The 24,792-nt window shown below is 43.0% G+C and overlaps 1 protein-coding gene across 4 annotated transcripts in view; it reads left to right on the top strand.

Annotated features, from left to right (window-relative positions):
• The window catches only part of LOC116851767 (semaphorin-2A), a 486,860-nt gene that overhangs the window by 415,868 nt on the left and 46,200 nt on the right, over positions 1-24,792 (top strand). For all 4 annotated transcript variants that reach the window (XM_032831541.1, XM_032831540.1, XM_032831537.1 and 1 more), the window contains 2 exons: positions 16,898-16,985; positions 24,230-24,281. In XM_032831541.1, coding sequence (XP_032687432.1) covers positions 16,898-16,985; positions 24,230-24,281 — 140 coding nt within the window. The remainder of the gene's footprint in view (positions 1-16,897; positions 16,986-24,229; positions 24,282-24,792) is intronic.

Genomic DNA, 24,792 nt, shown 5'->3' with positions numbered 1-24,792 from the left:
TGTGTGTGTGTGTGTGTGTGTGTGTGTGTGTGTGTGTGTGTGTGTGTGTGTGCGTGCGTGCGTGCGTCAGTGTGCATCGGCAGGCAACGACTGATTGCTATCAGTATATTTATATTTCACGACACTTTGAAATTTAAATAAAGCACTTTGAATCGTAGCTCTTTGAAGCTGCCCGTAGTGGCTTTGCTGCAATAATAACCGGCTATTGGAATCGTTTTATAAGGGGATTACAATTACTCGATGTTTGATCACCCCTCCGAGCTTGCAATTTGCTTGAAGTTATATTACGTATTCGAGTGATATGTGCGGCTGCAACGCACAGAGGCGCGACAGTACAATAACATAATAACCCAATTATTACAACATTGATCGTTCTCCACAATTATTATCGATAGCACGCCCAGTCCACAAACGATAATTCCACATTTTTTTATACGTTTCATAAGACAGGCTTTACGATAGCGGGGCTTTACGATATCGAGTTTTCGCGTTGAAATTAATGTTGAACGATAATTATTTTGCAAAGCGAAACGCGTCCCATATGTACTTTGCCTTGTGATCTCACAGTGAAAAATATTAACCGACGACATTTATTATCAGGTCATTAATTGAATGTAACATTTTAGCGGCATAGAGACCGAAAAATAGCGTTTACTGTACCGAAAAATAGTGTTTACTGTACCGAGTATGTTTTTCTACGCATGGGTCTTAAACTTGTGCGGAATAAAATATAAAACATGAAATTGTTTCAGCTTGGAAAAGGGAAATACGCGTTGCGGTACGTGCGGTAGCGAGAACGTTCGAAACAGGTGTACCGCACATACACGGAGCGAATTTTATAATAAAATTTATTATAAAATTTTGTAACTGAGAAATAGATCAACGTTATGCAGTAATTTACTGTCCTCTTTTGTCAACCTTTCATTTCGTGCTATTTATATTATAAAAACTGTATGTAAAATGTTCTTTAATACTATTACAAATTTTTTCCCATGTGTTCCTAGCGAAATATATTGTTCCTTAACAAAATAGACTTAATTACTGACAGTCTATCCTCTTGCACTACTAAAAATGTAATAAAACTGTAAACAATTTATGTTAAAAATACCAATTCTGGGACACATACCTAATTCTGTATATTCTCATTGTTTTGGTTCTTTAATATTCGTATTTAAAGACCAAAATGATAATTTTAAATGCAAATATATAAACGTTCAATATAGAATATGCATATATATTTTTTTCATTAAAAATTTAAATATTTATATTTAAAGGCCAAGAAAAACAATAAAAATGTCCAGGAGATACGTACTTGGTACTTTTATCGGGTTTATGCAAAAATTTATTTCGTTTTATGATTAATCTTTACATATAGGTCATATTTAAAGTTTGATTATAAAACGGGACGAATTTTTCTACCAACTCTATACCTTATATGAAAAATAAAGAATTAATATTCTTTCCGTGTAAACACACACACACACGTGTGTGTGTACATGTGTGTGTGTATGCGTTTACACGGAAGGAATATTAGTTCTTTATTTTTCATATAAAATATAGAGTTAATAGAAAAATTCGTCCCGTTTTATAAAACTTTACATATGCGATATATATATATATATATATATATATATATATATATATATATCACATCTTAAAAATAGCATTGCATCTACTGTACGTTTTATTGTCTGTCTGTGTATAGTAATTCACGCGAATATACGTCAGTCTTTGTCACGCAAATCCAATCGATGCACCCGAGTATCGATTACCGCGATCCATTTTGCGCGTTAACGTCGGATCGCAATAGTGGTGGTGGCTAATTTAATATAAATTAGCGCATCAAGTAATAAGACAGATGGCAGCATAATATTTGTTTTTGATCTGGCTCGATAGTGATTGTTGGAATATCGTCGGCCCTCTCGATTGCTTTTGTTGAACTTTACAATTGAGTTCTTCGCCCGCGGCTCCCCTGCGGACGGGTAGTTCCATTGCACTCGAGAGATCGTTATCGCTTTGTTCTCACTCCGCTTTACATAAGAGAATTAACATTATCCGCCGATTGATTTTGCGCTTACAGCATGCCTCGCTTCAATTACGCGCGCACGCGTGTTTACGATGGTCGAGACGCCGGGGGGCGCCCTCCTCGGATCACGAGGAAAAATCTGCCTTGCGTGAGGGCGCGCCGAGCCGGCGACGAATTTAGAAATTCGAGAATGGCATGAAGAAACGAAATAAACTTTCCAATTGTTCGATTTAACAGCGAACGCGCGACTCTGGTTCTATTCGTTCGCTATCCCGTTTCAATTGCTTGTTTGGACGCTGGCATGTGCAATGGTACTCTTTCGATCGTCACGAATCGATCGACTCGTATCCATCCAGAGACCAAATCGCTTTTCGGTCGGATCACTTTATAAAGGGATTACAATTATACAGTGTTTGATTACCTTTCCGCGCATAGCACAAGTTAGTTAGGTGCCTGCATTACACGCACTATCATAGGTAGCGATGCGTTCGGGACCCTTCGTTGATCACTCGCAGCCAATTATGCCGTGATACGCTTCGTATGTTATAACAAATAAATTGCCGATCCCTTCGGCGTCCGCGCGAAATTATGCGCCGGGCGAAATGAATAGGTTATGCGCTCGTCGTAATTGTATTACAGGCTATACATCGGCGATGCGTCTTCATTAAGGACAATTAATTGCGTTCTTAATTCGCGTCATCATTACGATCGTCATCATCCATCAGCTCGTTCAGCAACCTCGATCCGGACTTGCGCGACCGTTAATAGAAACGGTATTAACTCCCGTGTCTCCATCGTGTTTTACGTACGAAACGCATTTACGTGGGAATGTACGCGTATCTCGTCGGGGGGCGTTGTTTTCTCACTCCATCTCGGAGAGATAAGTGAAAATTTACCGCGTTAAAAATATTTCCCGTGTCCGCCAAACCCCGCTGCGAAAAATCCGTGCGTCCCTCTCTTTCTCTTTCTCTCCGGCTGCTAAAAGAGGGCGAGGATTAGTAGCCGCGGGACATTTTGCGGAGGTCGTCTATCTGATCATCCTCAAAAATGGATCTCACTGCCGAGGGGATGCGCGAGAGGGGTCAGTTCTGTACCAGTGAGCGCGGGAAAGCGGCAAAAGGAAGGACGAGAGGGGGTGGTAGGGGTCGGTTTGTGCAACGTGTGTGATTACGTTGGCAATTACTCCCACCCCCGGCTCAGATCGAGGCGGCCGTCCTCGCCCCCCTTGCTCGCCTTCATCCCGTCGGCCTCAGCCGACGGCGGAAGGGTTGTAACTCGTTATTAGCGAGGAACGGCAGCGGCGGAGGGAGAGGTGATTACAGCCCCTGAAGTAGATTCGCCGACGATGATAAACGCGAGTCTGCAGATCCGATCGCCGGGCCCAACCCGTTCTCTCTCTCTCTCTCTCTCTCTCTCTCTCTCTCTCTCTGCTTTCTCTCCTTGCGAACGTTCTGTTTCTCTCTCTTCCTCACTCTCCGTATCTATTATATTCTCTTCGCTTCTTCTCTTCACACCGATCCACCCGATACGCGTCCGCGCTCTGCGCCTTCTCCTCTTGCTCATTCGGCGATCTTGATTACCGATCAAAGAAATACCAGAAGTGGCATGACTGGCCTACCCTTTTCCTGTTCGCGCGTTTTCTCGTTCTTCGCTGCTAAATCGTTTATCTGATAAACATCTAAATCAGAGCGGCGTGCGATAGCACGGTAGAAGTGAAGTAGATTCAGTTAGATTGCGAATAGAGATAATCTAAATAGCCAACCTATGGGATTGAACTTCGCGCTATAAATATAGCGCGGAAGTGAAACTATACCGGGCGACGAATCTACGGAGGGCTTATTGCGAATTCACGAGACATTGATGGAGTGGATTCGCGGAAATCGCCATGTGTCAAAGGACAGTATACGTCGTTTAAGTATCTCTTTGAAATATTAAACCGCAGTTTTACGCAGGATACGCGGAGCTTTAATTTCGATGTTACGATATTAGTTTGTATGATCCACGTGCCCTCCACGTAAAGTAGCCGTACTCCGACTCTACATTCGTTTGGAGATTTAACGGTAATGACAAAAGGTTTTGATATCCGAGCACACGAAGTTATACCGTCAAGGAGGAGCAGCCAGCAGCCAAATGAATCAAGGCTGTTACGTTCACGGCAGGAAGACGCGAAGGTTAATAAGAAAGCAAGAGGAGAGTTCTCGAGGAACAGTCGGACAGACACTCACTCACTAGAAAGTGAGTGAGTGAGTGAGTGAAAGAGAGATAGATAGATATATAGATAGATAAATAGAGAAAGAGAGGGAGAGAGAGAAGAGGAGAGTAGATCTCTCGAGTGAATTCTTTCATATACCATCCAAGTCCAAGTCCCGTCGAGAACGCGCCATAGAAAAGCCCTGAAGAGCCCTCTAAAAATGACTGTGTCCCTCCCCGCGTGCGCGGGAAAGGTATTAGGGGGTCGACGGCGGCAGCGATGGTGGTGCTGGCTGTGCTGGTGGTGGTGGTGGTGGTGGTGGTGGTGGTGGTGACTGCAGCAGCACGCTGCGCCAGGTATAGCGACGGTAGCCGTACGCGTGGAACGAAAAGATAACGCAATTTATTTCAGGCTTTATTCATCCTCTTCCATTCTCTTCTCTCGCTCGCGCTGTACGGTCCGGCCGTGGCGAAGCAGTGAAAATTTTCCGCATCTTCTTTTTATTTCCCCCTTCTCTCTTTTTCTTCTTTTCTCCTTTCTTCTTCTCCTTTTTTTTTGTTGTTTTCCGCCGCCTGCTTCGCTCGGTCTTTATCTGCACCACCACCACCGCCGCCGCCGCTGCTACCATCACCATCTCTAACACCGATATGCTTGTCGACGGGAGCATTTTAATGCGCACGCGGCACGCTGTTTATGAGACTTTATCGCGCACGACGGATTCGGAAGTCCGCTGACTTCGGATGCGGGGAAAAATCGACTGGCCGGATAATCTCTTTCCGATAATCTTCTCGCGCGCGGTGGTGTAACGCGGAAATTGTCTCCAGGGAGCGACGAGACGAGGAGAGGCGCCTCTACATTTACCCTCGTACATGATTAACATTGAGCAAGAATCGCTAAATGCGCACGTGTACGTACACCTGTTCCATGACCGTGCGAGGTAACGTGTCTGTCAAACGCAACGGCGCTGCCGCGCGTGAAAACGCCAGAATAAACAATCGAATTGAGCATTAACGCAATGGACCAATCGAAACGCTTATTACTGTTGAGGTCGGACCATGACTGTTGCAGTATCGAGCGCGGACTGAGAGAGCGTGAGCTGTCAACCGCGCGCGGCGGCGGTCGCGCTATAATACGCTTTTCGACCAATCTCCATTTTATCCCGTCGCGTCGCTGCGCCCCAACATTACGAATGCCAACACCATTTTACGTAACCCGAGTTTGACATTGTCGCCTATACTTTAACAGACGTCACTTCAATCCAAATATTTTCCCCGCCGGTTTAGAACATTTTTAATCGCGTTTCACCTCGCGCACGTAATTCCCGACAGGATATTTAAGCGCGAAATTTAACCCGCGCGGAGAGCGGCGCCACAAATGTTTTATAGATAGACATCGACCTCGTTAGCGATTATTTCGATTCCAACTTATAACAGGAAAAAATCTCTTGACACATTATCTAAAATCGATTTCGCGTTCGGAAATAGAAAAGATATTCGGATCTTACGTAACTAATAATAACGAGACGCGTTCGATCTTTTATGTGCAACATAATAATAGAATGATAAAAATATTTTCTCTACAAGTTCTCTCTCTCACACACATTCTTTTTTAAGATGTCGCGTGTCAGAGACATCTGACCTTTCCTTTTTCTTATTTTTTGGAATGCCTGCCTCGGCAGCGTGTTATAGCTTTGTACAACTTAACCAATTATAGGAAGGGGATATCGTGCTACCAATTAAGCAAGTTCATAGTTCACCGTGAGGAACTATCAAGAAGCTCATGTTCGTACTAAGAATGGTGGGAGGATAGCGAATGGGCGGCGCAGAATGATGTTTCCACTTCGTGCTTCTGATACGTGACCCGCGGAGTAAATCTGATCCAAATTCGCTACAACTGCACGTTGGCGATGCATTAACCTAATGAGCCTTTAACTTAATTGAACTGTCGTACTAATAGAACTGTTCACCAAGTTTAACGTCGCTTCTTACCGTCGTCGCCGTCGTAACCGTCCAACTTTTCACCCTTTTTAACGAATTTTTCAACTCGTTGATACTTGATTTGCGAAGAAGAAATCGGCGAGGCATTCGCGTATAATTACAGATCGATAAGCGCGCGATACGGGAGATCCAGCCGATAAAAGTGCCGAGGGCGATTATTCTAAACACATTATTAAGTCTCTTGTAGGTGCATATTATGTAGATTAAAATATCCGATAATCAAATTCCGCGAAGTAAACGACCGTGCGAGTGTAACGGCGAGAGTGCGTACGATAAAGGGCGGGATGGAAAAGGAGAGAAATAGAGATAGAGGTGCTCGGGAAGAGGGTTGATTAATGAGAAGGGCGTGACGTGGCGGTACGCCGCGCACCAGCCACGCTTTGCCCCATTTCATCTCCGCTTTCACCCTCTCTTACGTCGCTCTTTTGGATTCTCTTTTTGCTCCCTTTCGTTTTCTCCCTTTGCTTCGTCATATCCACGCAGTACTTACTTTGTCAACGGAGTCCCACTCCTTTTTCGCTTCTCTACCTACTTTCTTTCTTTCTTTCCTTGTTTTTCCTCGCGCCGTTCTCTACCTGGACCGACTGATATTTCTATTACAACCTGCGTCGCGCCTCCTCGAATTTTCGCATTACCATACTTCTCCCCACGGTGACGTTCCACGCGGCAAATGTCGCGTTCCTTACTTCCCTTCGATTTCACTCTCGTGAACGATTCCGCCGAATTCCTCCTCGACCGGTAGTTCGTTCGCGTTCGACGCTTTATTGGACGAACTGCTTGGGGAAAACAGCGAGTTATTATCAAGACCGACGCCGCAAAATCCTTCCCCGCGTATCCGGTATGACACCCCGTGTTCGTGTTCCGAGAACTGTTTCTCCGACCGATTATTTTCGCTCCCTCCTTCCCCCTACTTCCCCATTTAATCCGCGTCCTCTCCTATTTCTTTCTCTCTTTACCAACCAGACCTTTCGCCGAGGCAAAATACCAAGTCGCACGCACCTGGCAACCTTTCTATAAGAACTTGCGCCAACGAGGGTGAAACAAAATCGTAATTCCGATCGTCGTCATAATTACGAAAAAGTGACTCGATCCTCTCGAAAAATAAGTTCCAATACTCTCGAGACTTTTACTGCCTAAATTAATTTCTCATATTTAAAAAATTTTTCATGTACATAAGATTTTTAAAACTAAAGTACTCAACACATATAAGATGAAATTTTACTGTTCTAATTTTTAATTTTTCTAAAACAAGTTTGTGACTCTGAGAGCAGTTACTATCGCTTAAAATTTAAAAAAGCAGTTATATCGTGACTTTTATGTCACATCGGTCAAGAAAGGAACAACACTCATATTGAAGATAAATAAAGATGAAACTGTATTGTGACTTCAGAGTCACAGTGGGTAATAGAGAATTAAGGAAATATTGGATACCGACATAACGCAGCTTTGTATGTATATGGTTTTTATATTTGGTCGTATAATATTACAAATGCTTGTACACAGAATAAAAGTGCAAATGTCAGTGGTGAAGTACCTCGTGTTATATAAATATATCTTTATTTACAAATTTTTTTTGTTTTGTTATATAACGTTTCTGTAATTTTATACAATCAAATAGAAAACCAGTGCAAAATATGAAGTTGCATTGTGTTAGTTCTAGCATCTAGTTCAATATGTCCTTTTGTGTAGCCAATTTTTATAAAAAGTGTGACTGACTTTAATCTGGATGGACGCCACAGAGAGACTTTCTTGTTAAATTTCAACACAATAATGCAGATAGGAATTCTGTCTCGGTCATCTATTCATTAAATAAAACATCTATTCATTAAATATAAAACATATGCGACGTCGCAGTGTTTGCTAGTTATTTATCCATTTTAATTAATTTCCCATAGATAATTTTATGTGACTGCAAGACCATTTTTAAGTGTATTTTGTACAAACTGGATAATTGATTAGGACCAGACTGACCAACTGGGACAAATTTCTAGGCGGGATGTTGCAGGCAGGAGAGAAACTAGCTAAACCGAAGCGCTGTTTCTACTACGTTCCGTAACGTTCCCAAATGCCGCCGCGCCTAGATCCCAGCGCTGTTCTTACGAATTCGATTAACGACGCAAGTATCGTCCCACGCGCTGCTGATCGATACTCTGGGGGGAGCTTGGAAAGTTTGCACAATGCCCGGCGGCGTTCGCGCTGGGACTTTTGGTTTCGAGAAGAGTGTATTGTCATGTCGAGGTCCGACGAATCCGCAAGCGGAGTAGACGAGTTCCAAACATGTCAATTCTGTCAAGAGCCGCGGCCGAGGCGATCGAGTATGTGCGCATACACGTCCAGTTTGACCCTCTCGCTAACCAACTCCTGACAGACATGGAGGATAGAAGACGCGTTTCACACCGGATAAAAGGTCCTCGAAACGCGTCAGCAGGTTCTATCCCACGCGATAATCGTGCCTTGACCGACGACCGATAGCGAATCGAGACCCCAGAGACATTCGATTCCCCACCTCTCGTTCTCTCCCCCATTTCTCTCCTACACACTCTCTGCCTCTCTTTTCCTCTCCTTATATCGTGTTACCTTGTTCCGAATTTTATTACCATCTATATCCTCAATCACGAATGAGTTTGACTTGGTTCAATCACGCGATCAAAAAGTGAATACTTTGTCCTACATAGCTCCGACAATTATTTCTCTCATAATTCTTTAAATTCTATTAAAAATGAGCCGTTTAAGAAGAAAAAAAAAATTTACGACGAGTTAATACGAATTTCTAAAATGTCAAAAGATACACAGAAGGAACATTATATTTTTTTTTATAAATTCTTTTTAGTTTTACTATGTTACTAATGTTGCAAGAACAGATTGTTAGTAAGATCTATCTTGTAAGAGACCTAGCAAAGAACAATGCTGTAAAAGGGCCAAAATTTGCTTATAAAGGAAATATATGAAACCGGGTTATATTTATATTTTTGGACTGAACTCGAATATAAAGCTTAAAATAGTTCAAGTCCCGGAAAACTTTGTGAAAATGCTTTTTTTTTTTTTTTTTTATAAGAAAACCTTGTTTTTCAGTAAATACTTTTTAATGAACAATTTACAATTGCGAAGAAAGAAGAGTTTTTTATAGATTTTATTCACTATTTTGTTGATATTTTTTGTATGGGTTTAACAGATAGTTTTTGATCACACTTGACACATATTTACCAACCAAAATCTATTCCTTTTTTGCTGTCATGCACGCTCAAAAATTCAAAAATCACTTTTTTGTAATGAAAAAATGATTTATGTTACATCACGAATAATGATATTAGCATGCCATTAACTAGTCGCTAGCTCCGTACATGAACGCTACTCTCGATTGTGCGTTATCTTTCCTGTACGTTATCTTTCTTGATTCATGTAGCTGCGAGAATAGATCAGGTAATCGAAAATTATTCGTTAAATTTAAAGATATTAATAACAATAAATAACGCACACAATAAAAAACTTCTTTTGTTCACAACTGTCAATCAAAAAATATTTGTTTTTTATTAAACAACATTTGCTGAAAAACAAGGCTTTTCTATAAAAAAAAAACTGCATTTTTATAAAATTCCCCGGAGTTTAGACAATTTTAAGTTTTATATTCGAGTTCGGCAAGCTCAAAAATATAAAGATAGCTATATTTCATACATTTCTTTTATGAGAAAATTTTAGCCCTAATACAGCATTTTTGTTTCGTTAAAAATGTAGCGAATGTTTTAATACGCATTTCAGTTTCTAAATTATAAATAACGCATATAAAATGAAGATATAAAACGAATCACTGCAGAATACCGATATATTCGTCGATTATAAAAGCCTGTAGCAGTTTTTACTATAAAATTCTCTCTGCGTATTTTGTTGCTATTATCGAATCGCTGATTAGTCTTTCCTGACGCGCGATGCGTTCCTTCGCCGTATCAGCCGTGACGTCTATTTGATCGCCTGCATCGGGTTAGTGTATCTCATTTTTCAAAGTCAGCGCGAGCGGTGCGCAATGAGATGGATTGTGGGAAGCTAAAAAGGGCGCGTTTGCAATTGAAATTACGACGGAGAATATTTTCGCTATCCGCCGCGGCGGCCGGCATGGCACCTTGCCTCGGGCTCAAGGGATTAAAATAATAATAACGTTGGAAATTGGACACGGCCGCGGCGGTACCCTCGTAATCTTCGGGTGGCCATATGCCGGTGTCAGCTGGAACGAAGCCAGGCGAATGTAAAAAATGATCGTTCGCCTAATCTGCCATTGTGCGGGCTGAGTCGGGGCCCGCCACACATCGCGGCCCAACTTTATTCAATTGCAACTGGCTCTCTTTGTGGTTTCGCATTTCCGCGCGCGCGTTACGGCGATATATCGCATCATGGTATTCGTTCCGCACGTGTCTCGGAGATTCACTCGACTACCGATAAGACGCGCTACATAAATCTGTCGTAAAGATTAGCCGCGAAGGAGAAACGACGACCGTGTGGTGTTTTGCGTTAATATCGATCTCTTTGAGAGAGAGAGAGAGAGAGAGAGAGAGAGAGAGAGAAGGGAGACGAAGGCCGACTGAATCTATGGCTGTGGGTCTTCGAAAAATAACCATCGGCTTTGCGACATCGCCCGAGGTAATCTCGAAAATATCATCTCGCGATTCTATTCCGTCGCGTGCTTTCCCCGCGTAATCCGGCCGCGTTGACTTTTCTCGCGCGAGCAAGAGTGCGTACGATGCGTGCGCATGTGGCTGGGTTTATTAAACTCGAATAAGAGCGATTTCAAGTCGATCTCCGCGAAGAAAAGCGGGACGAGATCTCGAAAGAGTAATAAAATTCTTAAAAATTCCCGCTCCCCGCCGGCCTGAGCCCGGCTTTCGTCGCCCTCGTCCTCGTCCCCTGCATTCCCGTGGCAATTCAATTCAACGCGGTATTGTTCCACGACTCATAATCTCGCCCCTCCATTGTCACGATTTACATTCGGCCATCGATTCGGTGCGCTTCTTTCTCCACGCTTCTTTCGCTCTCGATTTCACCGAGATCACGCCGTATTCACGAAATGCGGTGAGCCGCCGCATTTCCACGGTTTTTAGATGCCATTTGAGAGTAGTGTCTTGTATATTCGAGAAAGTGTCGGAGATACGAGTATCTACGAAACTACGGAACGATTTTACGAGCTCTTACTCCGATAGACTGATACACGTAAACTTTACAGCAACTTTAAGTATATTAAATCACGAAATTCAGCAACGTTGAGTTCTTTGTCTTATCAGACATCGTATTCATATTTATTACATGTAGAATGACAAAAGTGCGAAAAAGATGATCAAAATTTGATCCAAACGTGATGTTAAATATAATATGAAAATCTGAGTAATTTTTAGTAAAATCTTGTCGATATATTACAAAAAAATTTGCATTATTATATGATGTATACATTTCATAATTAATTCAATATACTCTCTGTAACATATTTTTGTAAGATATTTTTAAACGACCATTTGTTCGGATTATTGGTGTGCGATATTATTTATGTGCTCCATTATGTTTATATTTAATTCATAGTTTGTATGAATTAACCAAGTGAAGCGACGCTTCACGTATGTCTTGAATATCTAAAGTAAAATAAAGTAAGTATGAGACACATACATACACATACATGAGTAAATATGAATAATCCTGAGGTGAGAAAAATATGACGTAAATATAAGTAAAAAAAAAGTAAATTGTTTCCGCTTATTACATAGTGTAAATTACAAAAAAATGTAAATTTTTAATAAATTTCATGTAAATGTGTGTGTGCTGTAAATTTTTCTAACTTACGTCATATGAGTCAAATGTGCGCTAAATTTTGAATACATTTATTAACACATTGTATTGAGTAAATTTTATTGATTTTATATGAATTATTATTCTAACATAGTAGTATTATTTTGTCATTGTACGATTGCAATACGATTGCAATCTGATCAGTTATAAGGGAGTAAATGTTGTGCCTATATTTCGTGACGCAAGATATCTTAAAGTTGCTGTAACGTTTACGTAATCTATCTGTTAGGATTGCGATAGTCTTTTTTAAGGATTGCAATGAATGCGATATATTTTGTACATGGAAAAGAAAGAATGGTTGTGTCAATAAAAAAATATTGAAATTTGGCATAGCTTTTCTTTCCGGTTTCAAGGATTAATTCTTGGTTACGCTGACCTACCGATTCGTTGCCTCAAAAAAGCATTTTTTCAAGCAATAAATCGCAGTGCTAATGCATGATGTCGCATATATCAACGTAACCAAAAATTGGTTACTGAAGCCAGAAATAAAAGTTATGCCATATTTTACTTTCTTATTTTATTTGCCATATTTTATTTTCTGGTTGATACAACCATTCTTTTTTTCGTGTATCGTAAATATGATTTTAAATCACGCGCAATTTTGTATTGTAAATACGATTTTAAATAATGCAATTTTATATCGTTAATATGATTTTTAATCATAAAGTAACCTGGAGCATGATGGGAACACCGTAATGTTTAAATAAATATTAAATATATTAAAAATAAATAAATTAACTCTCTTTTCGTATTACATGAAAATATTAAATATTTGAAATGTGCACCATAATAAAACACAAGTTTTATTTAATTTGTGAAAGAAAAGTTAAAAATAAAAAAGTAATAAAGTTAAATAATGTTTTCTTAAAAACATTACTTAATTTCATTGTTTTCAACGCGTGATAACTTGTTTATTTCCGAATCATTAATTTTCGAACATTTTTAAAAGTAATTCATCAAGACATATAAGGATGTGTGTTACTGCATCTTTAATTGATGATAATTATTTATTGACAAAATTTTTATTCCACGGTTTTCTTCGATTGGAACGATATATTATTTCACAAATGCGTTTTAATAAATATATTATGGTATCGTATTATAATATATCGTATGAAATGTATTAGCACAAATGTATAAATATTAAAAAGTTTCTATCACGAATTCTTACGTCGTAATAGTCATGAGAGTCTATCTAGGTAATTGTTTCACTGTGAAACTTTTTGGCTTCTTATATGAAACTGTGCGCTATTGAATACTACAAGCACCTCATTTAGCTACAGAGGGAATTAACGGAATCTTTTCAAATTAAAATTTTAATGAAAATGTCTTCTGGTTACAAGTTGGGGAAAATCAGTGCGTCTTGATAAGTAAAATAACGTTATAGAATGTACCTAACGAGTTTTTTAGAGACAAAGAGAGAGAGTCGAGTTTTTTTATTGCTTGGAAACCGAAACCGGACGCTATGCAAAACTGCGATTAAGGGCTTTCAGGGGAATGTATCTAGATGCAAAAATGTGTATACACACAAGACCGAGGAACTAGAGCATGACGCGCACATACATGACGGGGATTTAAAGAGCGAATCGTCCTCTCGTCGTATATTGAGGCTCGCAAAGTCAACGGGATTTAAATACGATATCAACGATAGCTTTGATAAAAAGAAAACGAAGAAGAGGAACGAGAGAGAACGGTTTATACTTCAGATTTGCTTTGAGCAAAAGCGCGAAACGGGAGATGTCATTTATTCCGAAATTTCCACGGTAATTTCCAGCTTCTCGTTTAATCCAACCAGCAGCTTGTTAATTAGCAAGCCATATTCTAATGAGAAAATCACACACGAACGTGTTTCTCGCACACGTATCACGATCATAATCATAAAGAATCGCCCGGATCACCATTCGGTGCTTTCCAATCAGCGAGACGGAACGACTCGTATATTTTTGCGATGACAACGCTTACACCCGGCAACCCTCCGTTTGTGTAAGCCCTTGCCTTTTTATCAGGTATAATGGCCGCAATCGCACGAGATTCATAACGATTCTAGGTCGATGGCGATGCTCCCCTCCCCTCGGCGCGCTTAATTAAGAAATACTGTAAAGGTATTAGGCCGTTACACCGGAAGCACCGAATTCGAATGGATGGTTTCCGCAACTAGGGTCGTTAGGGTGTTATCACGCACCGTTAACAGCCTCGATTAGCGATTGTATCGTCCCTCCAAGTTCAACGCGCGCGCGTTCTTACGAGAGCTGCGCGCGTTGTGTAAGTAATTTACGACAAGCGGGCAATGTTTGCGCGCGTGCACGCGTATGCGTGTACGTACGTATATATACGTGTGCGCCGATGTCTTTTAATGGCGGTAAATTACACGATGGCAAATATTTGCCGGAGAACTCAGCGCCGGCGCCACATGCTCCTCCGGCGCATCAATATTGGGCGATTAATTATTTATATTACGCGCGTTATTAATTAAGCAAATATTGGTGCGCGCGCGCGCGCGCACGATGCAATTGAAAACAATGTAACAATTATCGAGTAATTAGGAGACGGCGAAATTGCAAAACCGTAGAAAGTTACGGCAGCGATCCAATTATTTAACTAGGTGAGCTACGCGAACGGAGCCATATAAATTACGCGTCGACAACGCGGCTGTGTGCACCGTGGATACGCGTGCACGTCTACCGCGCGGCGGGGCGGTCTCGCTGAATGAAGACACGAAAGAGGATACGCGAGAGACACATTATTACCGCGACTCAGAATGCAGCCGCCTCGCATTCCGCGCGCTTAATAAATAACGTCGCAGCGAAGGGACAACACCGCACAGCCGAAATAGAAACGCGACGACATTTACTCCCATTAACAATTGCGCTTCGCGTCGCGGCGCGGCCAATTTTATCGCGGGTCGAAAATAGAAGCGTCCGAGGCGCAGGATGTGTTAACTCGAGCGGCAGGTGCGCGCGTGGCTGTCATCTTCCGTGCATGTACTTAAATCTATATACACACACACACACACATATATCGTCCGAGGATTGGACGATGAGACTTTATCACGACGATAAGACCGGAATAACTCTCGTGGCGGAATGCGCTCGCGAGCATCGGGACGAGAAGTGCATCCGCGCGAATCGATGAGACGGAGGAACGCGAATGAACGGTCATGTTCGCGAGTGAATATAAATTTCTCGAGACCCCTCGGGAACACGGCCTAGTGCGTCGTGGTTTATCTGTTCCGACCGACCTAACGAGTTACGGTGGCGCATTGGTTTTGAATAAGTCCGACATTAGAGGGGCCGCGGCGTAACCACGGTCGTTTCATCGAGATAAAGCAAGGTCGAGTTTTGCAATCCCCCTCTCCCTCTCCCCGCGCGTTTGCGCTGGAGAAGAGAGAAACATGCGAAGGGTTGGTTAGCGTCAGAGATACAAAATGTGAGCGAGAAAGGGAGTGAGAGAGAAAGAGATGCTAGAGAAGAGGCGAAGAAAGGCGGGAGAGAGGAAGGGGCGAACGCGAGGGATAGATAGATATGGAGGAAGAGTAGCTCTGTTCCAGAGTAGGAACCCCTTTCATTCGACGTCAGCCCCTCCTGATACCGTATAAAATATAGTATTGTTCGCGCTCTGTTAGTCCAGAGTGGAACGAGTATATTTAGAAAGGGGCGGCTTTCTTTCATATGTTAAGTAGATCAGTGTCGGCTGATGAGATAGAGAGAAGGAGGAGAGAAAGAGAGGATCGGTGAGAGTCGTCGACCGTTCTTTATCTCTTTTCCTCTCTTTTGTTGGTTCTCTTGTGGCAGCGGGAATGCTGTACACTCGGTTCCTAAACGGTTTTCACACTTTTTATCGAATCAAGGTTGCAATGCTTCAAGTTGTCAGAATTGAAAGCCACTGCTGACGTGTATGCTTAGTAATCAGTTATTGAGAAATTATTTCTCAAAATAATGTTTTCTTACAATGAATTACGTTCGCGGTTATGTTTTAAAATTGTGGCATTAGTTTGAGAATCAAGAGATCATGTATCCGTTTCTTTCACATAAATTCGTGAAAAAAATAAAAAGTTTTATTGACAAGTTCGATCAAATGTTTTATTTACATAAAATGTCTACCACTTCACCACGTTCAAAGTACTATAATTTCTACAACCCTTTTGTTACCTGGGTGAAAAATAACATTCATATTTCGTTACAACAACCATGTTTGATCGAATGATACCCCTAGTGTTTTCTCTGTGTAAAGATTGCCGCGTTCACGTTCAATGTGTCTTCTCTCTCCCTCTCTCTCTCTCTCTCTCTCTCTCTCTCTCTCTCTCTCTCTCTTCTCCATGCGTCAAGAAATACGAGATTATTCAATAAAGAGAATATACGCCCTCGAATTATCGCTTGAAAGTTCGCGTGGATCAAATACATATTTCGCGCGCGAATTTGTCGCGAAGCACGAACTCGCGTTTACACGTAAGACAACCGCGAAAGTTCCCGCCGCCGCCGCTGCTTCATTCGCTAATATTAACTCGCGACTCTTCGCGCGTTGATCTTCAACGCTTCCGCGGATCCACGCTGGCCGATGGAACGAAAATGTCGAGCGCGCGTTACGTGCCGTGTAATTCCGACGAGTTTACGGTAGAGATAAGTCAGAGTTGACTTTAGCCGGATTACCGGCGGGGTCGACCGGGTAACGGGCAGGTGGGCGGGCGGACGGGTGGCGCCTTACTATCCAGCCGTTATTATAAAAGTCATAATGAAAATCTAACGATCCGCTGAGCGCGCAGCGGTCGCGGCACGGCGCTTCGCCACGTTTCCGCGGCGCGGAAAATGAATTTCGCCGCTCTACGACGTCGCGTTTAATCCCCTTATTTACTTTTGCTTTCAGAACACGTGCGGGAATTCAGCTGCGGCATGCTGTACTACAGGACGCTCTATCTGGACAGTAAGAGGGACGCCCTGTACGTCGGAGCTATGTAAGTAGAACTTTTTCCCCCCGGCTCCGTAATAAAATGTCACGCCATGAAAATCCCCGGTAAAAGTTGCGACGTTCCCTCGTCAAAGTGCGAGGACAGAGGTATTACGTCGGTCGCGCGCGGCGCTGTGCACGTATGTATGTGCCACGTCGCGGATTTTTACGATTGCTGTGATTAAAATTCTACGGCTTACGGGCCGGAAATCGCGTCGTTTGATTGCACTTTTCCTTTTTCGCCGATGTCATCGAATAATCGGATAATCCGAACTTTGAGAGATTACTCCTTGCACGTGACGCGGGCCTTCGGGACAACAATTACTCTCGCATAGGTCATGTAAAACGGCTTTTTCATCGCTTCTCTTCGCTCAGAGCGAAAGACACGGCGATGGCAACCATATAGGTGACAACTATGTAAATTCTGGGTGTGTGTAGAATTAATGTAGAATTAATGTAGAGGAGAGTGAAATCTCTTTTGATATCAGTCTCATAGATCTCATTAATTTCTTTATTATTATTGAATTTGGAAAACATCTAGCGGTGAAAAAAATGAGAAACAACTAAGAGAGCAATGAGATATATAAACAAATATTATTTTCAGATTATATCTTATTTTGTGTTACAAACATTCAAAGAATCAACAACAAAGAAATCAGGTACAATTGATACGTTTTAGAAGATCGGTACAATTTTGGCAATTCTCTCCTATATAGTTGAAGAAACTATCTTATTGTTATTACAACTAAAACTTTAGTTGCAGTACATACAAAATAGTTTGTCAAAAGCAAAATACCTAACAATTCTACACACAAAATTCGTATAGTTATCACCTATATAGTTACTATTACCATATTTTCCTTTAAGTGTCGGTACCGGTTCTCGAAGGAGAGTTTTTAGAACATTTCCACTCTTTGTAGCATTGCTTTAATTAAATTCGCAATTACACATATTTTTCCATTATTTTCTAGTTTCGTGATTATTGTTCGCGAAAACCACGGACTTATTTATTCAGTTGCTTCATCTTACAGAGGCTCAACAGAATTCTCCCGCTCTAAATGTTTCACTTTGCAGAAAGGCAATTTACTCGGAACCTTTGAGCTCTCCGAAGGAAAACGCAAGGCGAGCAAACATATAATATAAATCGAAACTGACGATCCCTCAGCAATTACGACCGCCGTGCAGATGGAAAATATCGCGTCAACAGAGGTCAAAATTAATGAATTTGCTATTTAATCCGCGGAGCTTAACGAGTGTCTAGATAGCGTTCTCGAAAGTGTATATTGCGACCTCAATACGTATACTGTTAATAATGATAAACGCGTAATTATATCAGCGTCGCTGTCAGTTCCCCAGGATTCGCATTGTTCTTTTTTTTATCTACGTTTCTCGATTCCCCAATATTCCTTGATATTTCCTAATTCTTTCTCGCCCCTCCTCCTCCCTCCCTCTCTCTCTCTCTCTCTCTCTCGGGAAATTATGCCGTAATTAAAAGTTCGACGAGCAGTTTCTTGCCGTGCCGTAGGTAGCCGTAATAACCCGTTAAATTGATCGACTCTTTGCACGAGTATCGGGTTATTATTTCTTCGACGGTGACTCGACGGGAGCGAAACGGCCAAAGGGCCCCGACCCTACTAGTATGCCGCTCCCTGGAGCTGCTACAGATTGCGGATGGGACGTCGTCGCATCATTACTAGCGGAGTATTATTTCTTGATTCGGTTCCAGCCGCCACCCTTGGCGACCATCCGCTAACGTTCGCCTCATCCTCCGCCTTCTCTCCCTCTTTTGTGCTACCACCCCTCCTCTTAATTTGGTAAATGCCAGCAAAATGCTACGAAGCCCCCGGTAATGGAGACGCGACCGAGCACGGGGGACGATCCTCGAATGCTCGCGGATTCAGAGAAATCCCGAAGCAGACAGGAACGATACTTGTTTAATCCCTTTGTCAGTCGGGACAGATCGTCTTACGGGCTTCTCTTGTGGGCCCGTGTTCGTGGTGTGCGAGTATGTTTTCGTCATCGTGTATGTGTGTGTGTGTGTGTGTGTGTGTATGTGAGAGAGCAGACTACTCGAGACTCAATCGACTATTTGTTAGAACAGTATAGATAGCACACGGGAAAGTTGTACTCATTTTCCTCGAATGTGTATGCGTGGATCGCGAGACGATAAACAATATACACAACAGGTACGTAGATACGCAAAACACGACGGCTCTTGTTAATGATGAAAAGGATAAACTGACGTTAAATGTAATCCGGACGTACACGCGGACGCGAACGACGTGCGCGTGGAGAAAAATCAAATTACGTGAGATATAAATCATACTTCCGGGCGACGGAAAAGCAAAAAATGACAAGCGCATAAAAGCTTCCGCTTTCAAAATAACTCTCCCCTTTGCTTTCTCTCTCTTTCGCTCTCTTTCTCTCTCTCTCTCTCTCTCTCTCTCTCTCTCTCTCGCTCATTCTTTCCTTCTCTTTCTCGTTTATGCGACAGGATGAGCTCGCCATATGGGGCGACAAAAGGAAAAGCGCAGTTACGATAAATTGCATTTCCCAAGGAAAGCGGCTACTTTGACTTTAACGTTTCCTGTTTCCTGGCTTGCTTCCACGTGCTCGCGTCGTCTCTCGTCGTGTCGTGTATATGTACACACACATACGCGCGCGCGCTCGTATCTATCTACGAAACTACAATATCGAATAGAATTCCGATAAGAACTCGACGTAAAGGGAAGTCGTTACGACGTTTCCTTCCTGAATGCTAAGGGACGAGTCTCCCCAATCTCTTAAGGAGTAATTTTGTAAGTAGTTTTTAAAAGACACACACTTCTTCGTACATCAGTCGATTCACGCAGTGACTGGCTTGGTGGCAGTGGATCGCGATTTATTTCCCCCTGTCGTGTCCTACCACCGCTACTCGCTCACCTTTTTTTCTCTATTATCGCACGCGACGATCGATACGCGTGCGAGCATCGTTCCTCGTTAATTAGAAAGGTGATAGCCATTAATTGTAGTTTGAGAATCGGCATCCGCGTTGCGGTTCGCTCTGCAATTAAGGCACGCTAATTGAACGCTTCCAATTATCAAGCCAAAGGCCGTTGGCGGGAGAGAGCCGTACGAAAAAATGTAGTTTTGCGTTTATGAGCCCGCGCCTATACTGGCTCGTCTATGTCTAGTCCAGTGCAACGAGATGAAAAGAAGAAAGACTCACATCGTCGAGATCATACTTTCATTTCGTTCGGGTCACACTTGTCGCCCTTTTCGCCGGTCACCTATTGTGCTCAATTCGGCCGAAAAAGCGACGCTCGGGGATTAACACGTCGCATCCAGTCGCGATCGGTTTTCCTCCTAATTGTCTCCAGTAACCGTTGCCGAGAACGCAACGGGGAGAGATTTCGCCTCCGCTAACGCGGACACTGAAACAACCGGCGGGAAAGCAGCGCGATAGCGTAGAGAGAAGTGAGTTACGGTCACGAATGCTTGCGAGGTGAAAACGGCCATACGAGGAGCCAAGCGTGGCAATTGAGCTTTCGCCCGGACATTTTCCGAGCTGAAATTTAGATTCTACGTTAAGCCTGCAAATATCGTCCAACTCGCATAGGCCAATGAAAAATCCCGACATATATAGTAATGTATGTATGATATACGGGGATGTGTAGCGTTTGCACAAACTACTGTGTTATTCTAATGCTACAAATCGTAAGTTATCGCCGTTCTCTTCGTACGGAAACTTCAAGAAGGTCTTGTTGAGGAGAGTAAGCCTTTATCTCAGCCGAAATTTCGATTCGACATTGACCGTGCAAATTCCGCTGAATTTGAAGAGAATGAGGAAACAATTCGTGTGTCGGAAGTGTAGCGAGTAGGAAAAGAAACGCGAAATGCGCGAGAGGAGTTAAATGCACTGAGAGAAAAAATGTCTAAGAATCTGATATTTGGAACTTCCGCGGGATGAACAGATACTCATCACTTTGGTTTAATCCGATGTCAGATTGTTCTCATCTCTAATAAACTGAAATGTTCACGAAACAATGGAAACAAAGAAAGTGGCGTTAAACCGAAAACCGAAACGAATAAGAAATACAAAATATTAATTCGATGAGTACTAATAACATATTTACTTGTATTAATATAAAATATTTTCCGAGAAGATGAAAGTAATCCAATCCCTGAACACTAATAACACTGATGCATTTGTTATCAGTACCGAAATATTATTAGCACTTGTCGCGTATCGATTTGGCGAATTATCCGCTGAGGTGCGAATGAAAATTGCAGGTCTCGATGAAAATTGCACAGAAAGAATTGGATTATGCCAGATCGCACATTTCATCCGTAGAGCACGTTTCATAACACTTTACACATCCGACCGGGCCACATTATCTCCGTCGCTGAATTATTTCGCGACTAAAGTGACGAATTATTATAGCGACGCCACCGTACAGCCGCACTGCGGTTTATCGGGACGCGAGAACGTAATAGCGTTGTTCTCCGTCGAGCACAACGTCGTTGATTTATACCCGGAATTATTAAAATCGTTCTATTATGTTAAACCTATCTCCGTGCGGATATACGTCTCTTTCCCGCAGACGTCGGGGTAAATAGCGCCGTTGCAAACGCCACTTTCCTGGCCCTTGTCATGTATTCCCCCCAAAACCAGAATCCGCGGCAGGGCGGCAAGGGATAGATCCCGACGTGTTGGATAATGCAGCCCGGGTCAGAGCTGTCCGTCACGCGCAACCGCAAATTCAGACAACGATGCTTTTCGGATTTCGCCGGGCATTCGTCAGGCTCCTTCTCAACTGTACTGAAAATTCTGCAAAATGTCCGTATTACGCGGCTGAGGCATCCGAGCGCAACGCGCGAGACTTGAGAGAGAGAGAGAGAGAGAGAGAGAGAGAGAGAGAGAGAGGGGAGGGAGAAAGAGCGCGATGCGGTTGTTATTCCAAGCCGTGACCTATTTCGGAAGATACGGAAAATACGCACGATGCATACATACGACGTCATGGACGTCCCACCATTCCCTATATCGAGAGTTACACAATTTCCGGCCTTGCACATAACGTTTGAGATTGAAAATCATATAAATGGAGGAAACCGGGTCAAGTCGGCTCAAAAGTCATGTTGACTATACGTTTCGTTTATGTATTTATTGTGGAAGCAACAAAAGAAAAGTTCTAAAAGGAACATTTTGCGATTCCTTTTCCACTGTCACTTTCACAATGAATACATGAATCAAGCGTATGACCAACACGCATAATCCGACTTGACCCTGTCTTGTCCAACTTCAAACTTATAATGGTAGGATTATAACGGCTTTAATTAATTAATTAGTGGTTTCAACCTTAGGGAGAATTCAGACTTTGGCAGAAAAGCAGAAAACAGAAGCCAATTAGGACTTGCGCTGGTGGAAGAGCAGAAACTGTCGACCACCGTCTGACCACCAGCGCAAGCTCAAAACATCGTGGCCGCTCTCCCGATTAATCAACAGTGACGACGAGCGCGTATCTAGAAACGAACGCGCCTGCTCGAAAATGTTCAGTGACTCTCGATCTGAGGGAATGATCTGGGGAACTCAGATCTGGGGATCTGCATTTATGAATTTCCGTGTACACGTGTACGATCGTGCACTGGTCACGCGGAGTCTTCTCAATTGAGTTTACGTTCGCGTTCGCGCTAGGAATTAGCACCCAAATCCGTTGAAATTTCTTCCGCGATACAGGCAGTCCCGCGATAGCTTAAGAAATTGCTTGCAACGCGGACTCGCGCGCGCGCGAAACGGGCTTCCGGATTTTAATTAAACTTTCCCTCGAAAAGCCCTTAAGGCGATGTAAGACGTTAGATTGAACCGAATTCTTTTCCCGATTCCCGAGAGTAATACTTTCTTTATTCCGGAAAACGTTCTACTTTCCATGGAGCCGTGTCAATGAGACTTTAATGAAATTTTTACTCGGCAATTTTCCGCGCGAAGCAATTTCTCGGTTTGATTACGCACGTCTCGATCTCCGATCGAATCTCAAAGGCGGCTCTGAGCGATGACTCGGCAGCACGAGCCCACCCTTAACGTCGGGTTTCCTCTACAAATTACTTTCCTACGAATTTTTTCTTTCGGCAACATGAGCGACGTGCCAGCACGTAGACGATCCCCCGCCTCCTTCTTCACCCGCCCTCCTTCTCCTCCACCTGCCGAGCCCTCTGAAAGTTCCCCGAGACGAAAGTTCGACGCGGGCGGATTCCAAAGTGCGGATTTGTTTTTCCACGTCGCTATTTACTTTTTCACGGAACGGTGCACAGAATGAATGAAAAAAGACAGCCGCTGAGGGATAGGTCTTCCTCCCTCGTTCCTCTCTCTTTCTCTTTCGCCTTTTCTCTTTCTCTCTCCCCTCTCTCTTTCACGTTTCGTGGGAGCATTCCGTCTGACTGCGTATTTCTATTGAAAGGCGATGATGAATGGCTATTGGGATAAAGTTATGCGGCGCGCCAGCGTTAATGTTGCGAAACATTTGAAAACTGGGTAAATTCGATTTACGATCGGCGGCGCGCAGCAGCGCGTATACCTTTCACGTATGATCGAACGCGGCACCTCAGATTGCCGTGCAGCGGTCGCGGCTAGATTTATATGAAAATCCTCTCGCGGATCTACTTTGCGTTTTACTTATTGCCGGCGAACGGCCGCTGGTATCGGCATTCGATCGCGCCAAATACATTATCTCCACGTAGAGACGTGAAATTAACGTTAGCCTCAAGCTCGAAATGATAACGTATTTTTTGTTTTCTTATTTTCGCCGTTAACCTCGATCTCTATTGCGTCTCGTGAATTTTTCTACTCGTCTCTTTCTGCTTTCTCGAACGCGAATCATGACGTCACGAGGAATAAAAGTCCTAATAAAAGCGAGCGACCCGGTTTAGGAAAGCATCGCGACTTCGAGCACCGTTGAACAAAGAAGAGACAAGGTGGAAGTCGGTCAGAGAGGCAGCGCCTCATCCCACTTTTGCCCTCCGGTCTCCCTTTCCACCCTTCATAGAAATTCCGTGCCGTTTGCGAGCGTTTGCCACGACGGAGAGCCGTAAGCAAAGTGCCGCGGCGCTACACTACCATACATAACCGCGGCGAGATAAGGTAGGGTCGAGTCACGGAGAGTAATGCATCTCGCGGACGTGGGGGAATGAAAATTTACCCCTCGACCCTTTCGTCTATCGCGACCACGCTTAATTCGGCCGTTACGCTAACACGAAACTTTCCTCTTCTGCTTTCAGGGACAAGATCTTCAGGCTAAATCTGAGCAACATCAGTCATTCCAGTTGCGAGGTGAGTTGCCCAAGCTTTTGCACATTCCCCGCTCCCCGTGGGCGCATTTCATGCTAAATGTGTCGTCGTTGGCCGCGCGCCATTCCCCCGTTTACATCAACTTCGATTCCCGCGTCGGATAAGCAATAGTCAGAACTGAACGTTCGGCTCTTCAAATGCGCGAGTATGTTCGAGCTCTGTGCTCCCGCGATAAGGCTCTTAGAAGCGACTTTGTGTTGTACGACTTCAACTCGTAAATATTCATTGCATTACGCGCGATTGTTAATATACTAAATGTACTTAAAACCTAATTCAACGCAAAAGAACACAAGAGCGAAATGATGCTCGTATAATTACATCTTGAATTCAAAGGGAAATCTTACGTCTACTCTTCCGTACCACTCGCGAACCAACTACGAGTTCCGAACTTATCCTTGGTAAGCTGCGCAACGATGAGTTCGCGCGTTTGTCAGAGGATCTCGGAAATAAAACTTGGTTTGCCGCTCGTCTCCGGCGAGCGCCCTCTCGCGTC

This window comes from Odontomachus brunneus, unplaced genomic scaffold (assembly GCF_010583005.1).
Source record: "Odontomachus brunneus isolate Ranch 3 - 2012 unplaced genomic scaffold, Obru_v1 Obru_scaffold_190, whole genome shotgun sequence".
NCBI classification, from domain to species: Eukaryota; Metazoa; Arthropoda; class Insecta; order Hymenoptera; family Formicidae; genus Odontomachus; species Odontomachus brunneus.
This window is presented reverse-complemented; position numbering and strand designations above follow the sequence as displayed.